Genomic DNA, 6,465 nt, shown 5'->3' on the forward strand with positions numbered 1-6,465 from the left:
CCGCGCCCAACTCGAGCACGTCTTTGACCTTTCAACATATTGGCCGCTTGTTCGATCCGCATCACGAGTCTATGCTGGTTTTCGAGACGTTCTAAACAGTTCTTACAAATAGTTTTTGGCAGTGGATCTGAACGGGACACCTAAAACAATATTAAAAGAGAGAACAATCAAGTTGAACGTTTGCATAATATAAAATTCTTAGATTATAACTAACGTTAATGGAAAGATATCTATTGATTTTTTCAGATATACACAGTCGAATTCCTTCTTCTCCATAAATATGTAACACTACACGATGCATTTCAGAGCACAATCTGCATATAAAACCAGTCAACACTCCTCTATCTAAGCTACCCATTATCACTTTTATAAAACTCAACTATATTATATAAAGATTGTAAAATGTATAATAAAAATTATTGGTTAACAAGAACTCCAACAATTTTATTTGTCTGAATTATGTACACTAGAATGAAACCTTTTTCCTTGTTGTTTTTTCCAAAATACAAACCACACGCACAGATAATTTCCAATGAATGATTGTCAATATGAACACAGACAAGTAAGAAATCAATATTTTTGTTAATTAACGTACAAATAGAAAATAACAGCCTTTTTCGCAGTTTTTTTCCGAACTTGGCTGTTAATATTATCCTGTAATTATTATAGCTTACAATCACAATTATCAGAGTTATCTAATCCTTAGTTAATTTGCGAAGTATTGTTTTTTTTAGTAGTTATGAATGTATAAAAATATGTATTTTTAAATTAAATCACAAAAAAGGAGTTTTGTTTTACATCATTATAGTGATAAACCTTTAAGATATTTTAAACTAGATTTAGGAATCTAAAGAATCCTTCTAATTGGTTATAGAATAATTGTATGACAGAAGCGAAATTTCATATATAATATCTAGTATCAACAGATAGGATAAATAACGATATTAGTGTATATGTTTTCCTTTATTTTAATATTATTTTCTGAATTTGCAATACATCATCTAATTTATAGAGTTTTGGTTATATAAAAAAATACAGTAATTACTTTAAGAAAAATTATTTAATTCATCCAGTAATGTTTTACATTTATCTCTTAATATTTTAACAGCTTCAACAAATATGACATTCGGAGGCATGGCACCCACTGACTCCACATTAACTGTAAAAAAAATTTCATATTAGAAACTCCATAGTCACCTTGTTACAATAAAAAAAAAATATACAAAACTTACATATAAAATGATCCCGTATTCTACTTAATATGACGGCGTCTTTTATACAGTCATATCTGTAAGCATTTCTGCTGCAGCTGTCATATCTGGCGTCCCTCACAAAAGCTTTGCCATCAGAATCCAGGCCGATGACTCCAGGTGAAAAGCAGCTTTGTAGCAAGGTCGCTTCACTTCCATCCACTTCACGGGTTAGAGTTACTTCAGGAAGTAGGCGGTAGGAGGCAGTTGCTAAAAAATTATTATAGGTACTTATTATTTATATATCAATAACTTGAATGAATATCGGCTGTGTATTACTTGTATCCTCATTGTGAAGGCAAAAAAAATAATCGTAGGAAAATGTTAATGTTTAATAATAAGTGTGCACTATTTATACTGTCAAAAATATGTAACAAATATGTCAAGTAATTTATTGCTATCAGCCTAACATCTATGTGAATTTTGTTATACATAGTTATATGGGTAATTAATTACATTTTCATAGAAATTAAAGTTAATCTCATCCCACAATACTGACCCACTGGTGAGAACTTGGCGTGATCCTTGCCGATGCCTTTAACAGCCACCAGATGCATATCGAGTTCATGGCCGGGTCTCATCTTGGATATGAGGATGTCATCATCCACTGGACCAACATCAGCTTCCTTGTGGATTGACGCCTGATTTCCAATGGGATGCCATTTAATTGAAGACGAGTATACTGGGAAATAATAATGGCATTATTTTTATTTACAGTGGATGTACATAATAGATATTAAATAATTTTAATCTATGACTTTTGTGAGTGTCCATTTAAATAAAATTAATATTTTCGGGTTAAATTTATGCTTTTTTTTATTATTATTTTGAACTACATACTCAAAATGTCTCGGTTACCATTTCTGTTCTTCCGGATCTCATCATGCCTGTGATCATGGTTGCTGCAAAGTAACCAAAACGTTCGGAGTGTGCAGTTCAAAATAATAAAGAATAATTTGAATTCTCGGAAAGTAGATAAACATGAAGTATGCATAACGTTAGATAAAATATGTGTCTACATTACAAGAGATCCTGCATATACAATAATTATTGTGTATAATAAATACTAGGACAGATAATTTTATGTTCATAGGTAATAGTGTTACTTAGATTTCTACTTGCAGAATACCTGAAAGTAAATGTTGTTAAAATAATTGTACGTATATATGTACCTACCGCTATGATTTTCATACAAGTCCTCAGCACGGAAAGAGTCTTTGGGTCCATATTTATTATTTGTGCATTTTATTTTTAATGAAAACTCTAAAGTGTCAAACTCAGTCCCTTCTTCAGCATCTGAAAAAAAGATGGTTTTAGGAGTGATCTTATAATTGTTTAAGAAATTTGTTGTAACTTACTTTCAGGACGAAATTCAAATAACCGCGGGTCTGCCTTTAGTGGAATCAACCCCAACCTATGTGCAAGCACTTCGTCCTGTATAATGGATGTATTATTTTTTATCATCACCTTCTCAATTGCCATACTCGGTACTTCACTTAACATGAGCCTTCGAAAAGCATTGGCAAAAGCAGGTTGAATGCCAATCAAATCAAATTCCATTTCAGTACTATCCATACGGACTATAACAATACGAAATTTCTTTGTGAATTTCTTAAAATTCCATTTTTCGTCTGCCATTCCATAATCGTCAGGTGCATTCTGAAATTTTAATATGCGTATTCAGCAAGTATTCAGAAGTCGATGTATGAAATTTATTATTATGAAATGACTTCTGTAATAAAAAAAATATATAATTATATCCAATATTTCTTTATATAATACCTTAACTCGAAATTCTTCTAAGAAAACTCTGGGCTTCTCTTCAAGTTTCGGCATTTTTAAAGTTTAACTCGTATTAATCAAACAATTCAAAGAAAACAAAAAATAGCAATGTTCAAAAAATAATTACAATTTTTGTGTGAATATACTTTTTTTATGTGTACAAAGCACAAAATTTGTAAATGAATCAATGCACTGTCTTCAACATTTTGTAAAGCACGTTGTTTTATGTTGTGACAGAATTGACAAAAGACAATCTTTCTTAACTGACAATTAAATGTCGGCCAATGTGCGTTCCATTTTTCCTTCCACCAAAAAAAGTGAGAGCCACGAACAGTTTAAGAAACATACAAAATTAATTTAAATTTATCATTTTACAGATTTGTTTAAGTATATGATTTAATTTATCTATAAGAAAAAGGTTTTTAGGCTTATACATAACTTGTTGCTTAAGTTAACGCTTGCTTGATCATAGGAATGTCTCGTATAACACTTTGACATTCCTTTACAATACTTGTAAGAAATATTATTTTATAGAAATTAGATGTGCAGTAACCTTGCCGATGTTATGCTTTCTTCGTTATGTTTTGAGGCGAGTACGAAACGCCCAGATTTTTGGATTGGGTGCTTAGTAATGCAGGGTAGCAGGAAACGAAGAAGCTAAGCTGGCCTTCTTCAGACAGTAAGGGATCTAATGAGTGGGCTAACCATGAAAGGCTGCTCGCTACTTGTGTATAATAAACCAGGGTGGCTTCATTTTGTTGATTGGTGATCGTATGAGAGGGATGGTGATCCTTGGAATGTTTGGAGTGTGCCCAAAGTCTTTAGACCAAACCCCCACTAGATCAGCAATTCTAGCTACATTTTTGAAGCATAAAATCAAGGTCCCACAATTTTTATCCTCCACTTCAATGTTTATTTGACACGTCCCTATATTAATTTTTATTTAAGTATACATAAAGAAGCAATTCTTCAAAGCATTTGCTCTTCTCCTCATTCAAAGAGTACCCTTATAATATTAAAGGTCTGTATTTCACCTCATATATTGTCAGTTCACGACTACCTGGAGACCAGTAACTTGCTCGTATTGACAGAGGCCATGATTCAATGTCCCTCACACTCGGCATACCTTACACACCTCCAGTAAAGATTAGAGCTGTGTGGTCAATATAATTGATGTGATACATCAGGTGGGGGAATACTTTTATTCTCTCCAACGACGTACCCATTGATACATAATAACATACTCATTTAATTAAACATTAGATCTTAACTCGCAGCGTGTAAGTCTATCAATCAGTCTAGCATCAATGTTTTGTTTAGATTTTTTTTTAACACGTTTTTATATCTAGGTCCGAACATTATTTGATTTATGGTGAACTATATAATGTCACCTGTCCTCAACATTGCTACTGCTCTCCCGGTGACGCTGTAAAAAGGCTTACAGCAATTTACATTACAAAAAAGAAATACTAAGACATACTTTACATCGCTTAAATAAAAAGTTTATATTTTCTTTAATATTAAACTTCATTGTGAACCTCAATGGAGGTAATAGCATTTAATAATGTTGTTAAGTGTAACTATTCGTACAATATTAGTTTTTTTTTGGTGTTAATGCGTAAAATGTACATTGATGTTAAAAAAAAGTAACTGACTAAATATACGAGATATCTTTAATATTATTCCATTATTATTATTTAATTATTCAGGTCGTTTAAGTAGCTATGAATTTACTTACTATATTTATTTACCAAATAGCTCTAGCGTGGATGAAATTTGAATAATAACTCAAAATTACTGATAAATATTGTACTATTTTTTACATACATATTAAGAGGAATAAATACATTACCTGCTATATTTTCTTTAAAAAAAAAACGTAGAAATTATCGAATCGTTCCCTGGTAAATTCAGAAATGCAAATACCCACGTGGCCAATTTTAATTTTTCTTTATTATTTGTATATATTACGATTATAACTATGAGACAATCACAAGATTAAATGTTATTCCACCAAAACTTCGTGTTTAATAAAACTTTTATCATTAAAACAACAACGTTTTAAAAAAGTTTTAATGTATATATCGGCGCCATTACCATTAATATCGAATGCATCATAACAATAACTTGAGGCTGTCATCAATTATTAAAAAAACTTATTGGTATTCATAATTATTGTTATAAATAAAAAGAAATCAAAGACTGCTTAAAAGGAGAAAAGAAATCTATTTGAATTTTGGTATAAATTCGACGTTTGAACTCACGGCAGCGGAGTTGAATGAGGGCGGACCGTTGAAGAATATAGCCTTCAAGAAATACAAGGACATTTAGAAGAATTGAAGTTTCATTTTAAAATATCATGGAATGTGCTGAAAGAAGTGACATTAGTTACGTCAGCTATGCTGGTGTCTGTATTTTTAAAAACAACAAATTTGTATTAAATCCGATATATACATGTTGTATTTAAGATGATAAAAAGTATCCTTACTCGTTACTCCACATCATAACCGGCTGGGAGGAGTCCATCTTGAAATAAAACGAATATTTTTCAGATTTAGTACGTTTTTATAATTATTTTTAACAACATACTCCCGAAGTTTTGTTAAAAAATACTTATATGATCATATTATGTGATCACGGGCAGACGAGATGTGTCCATCTTGCTCACATTGTGGTGCGGAGGAGGAGGTGGTGTGCTCGTCATGGGCCACACAGTGGTCCTCATTGACTGTGGTGAGTGACAAGTGAGGGGGCCTGGGTAGCAGTTACCTCTTTCTGCTAAGATGTAATGACTTAGAAAGGGAAGGTTGAAAGAGAACGGGAAAACGATCCTTTCGCTTCATCACTCCGTAGGCGAAGAAGGATGCGTTTGACCAGACCAGTCGACTCTGGGTGTGGAAACACACGGGTCGATTGACGAGAGTACAGTTGCGTATCCGCTAGCTCCTATTAGCCCCGCTACAGCCACCGATAGCTGATCGTAGGGCCCGCTCAGAGCTAGAGAAGTGGTCCCGCCAACAGTGCTGAGGTAGCCTGATTTTGCAGGATCCCATAACACCGTTACATAGGCGATGAGGTACTTCGGAGGGTTTAAATGGGTTCGAGACCCACACACCACTCCTTGCCCCCACAGGGACTGATTTCTCGAAGGAGTTTCCCCCCGATAAAAAGAAGTTTACATCACTACATTACATACGAATTATTCCTGTTTACAATTTCATATCCTTGTACGTTGGCTATTAAATGAAAAACGGAAAACGCTTCGTATGTTGTGTGGCGACACAAACTGATGTTAAGCATAACGTTCTATGTCTATTGTAGTTACGTTAAGATTAACAAATCCGTTTCCATCTTACGACTGATTGTAGCTCATGCTAGTTTTATGAAACGTTCTCGCAATGGCTATAAATACTAAATATAGTTATGTACGAAA

At 33.1% G+C, this 6,465-nt stretch overlaps 1 protein-coding gene across 2 annotated transcripts; it reads right to left on the bottom strand.

Annotated features, from left to right (window-relative positions):
• Positions 1 to 1,041: 1,041 nt before the first annotated feature.
• LOC116773149 (DNA-directed RNA polymerases I and III subunit RPAC1) lies at positions 1,042 to 3,268 on the bottom strand. 2 transcript variants are annotated; one of them, XM_061528510.1, is made up of 7 exons: positions 3,160 to 3,254; positions 3,033 to 3,070; positions 2,609 to 2,909; positions 2,427 to 2,546; positions 1,750 to 1,932; positions 1,233 to 1,460; positions 1,042 to 1,159 (listed from the first exon to the last, which is right to left on the bottom strand). In XM_061528510.1, exons 3-7 carry the CDS (start codon positions 2,886 to 2,888, stop codon positions 1,047 to 1,049), a joined length of 924 nt encoding a protein of 307 aa, XP_061384494.1. In that variant the 5' UTR covers positions 2,889 to 2,909; positions 3,033 to 3,070; positions 3,160 to 3,254; the 3' UTR covers positions 1,042 to 1,046. The 2 variants fall into 2 exon arrangements, with proteins under 2 accessions (XP_061384494.1, XP_061384493.1); XM_061528509.1 differs by having other exon boundaries at positions 3,033 to 3,268.
• Positions 3,269 to 6,465: the final 3,197 nt, after the last annotated feature.

Source organism: Danaus plexippus (genome assembly GCF_018135715.1).
Source record: "Danaus plexippus chromosome 18 unlocalized genomic scaffold, MEX_DaPlex mxdp_20, whole genome shotgun sequence".
NCBI classification, from domain to species: Eukaryota; Metazoa; Arthropoda; class Insecta; order Lepidoptera; family Nymphalidae; genus Danaus; species Danaus plexippus.

Coding starts and splice junctions, on each gene's coding strand:
- LOC116773149 (XM_061528509.1), bottom strand. CDS start 3,086: ATGCCGAAACTTGAAGAGAAGCCCAGAGTTTTCTTAGAAGAATTTCGA. Junction 1,933..2,426: donor CTTGTATGAAAATCATAGCG/GTAGGTACATAT, acceptor ATTATTTCCCAG/TATACTCGTCTTCAATTAAA. Junction 1,461..1,749: donor CGCCAAGTTCTCACCAGTGG/GTCAGTATTGTG, acceptor ATAATTTTTTAG/CAACTGCCTCCTACCGCCTA.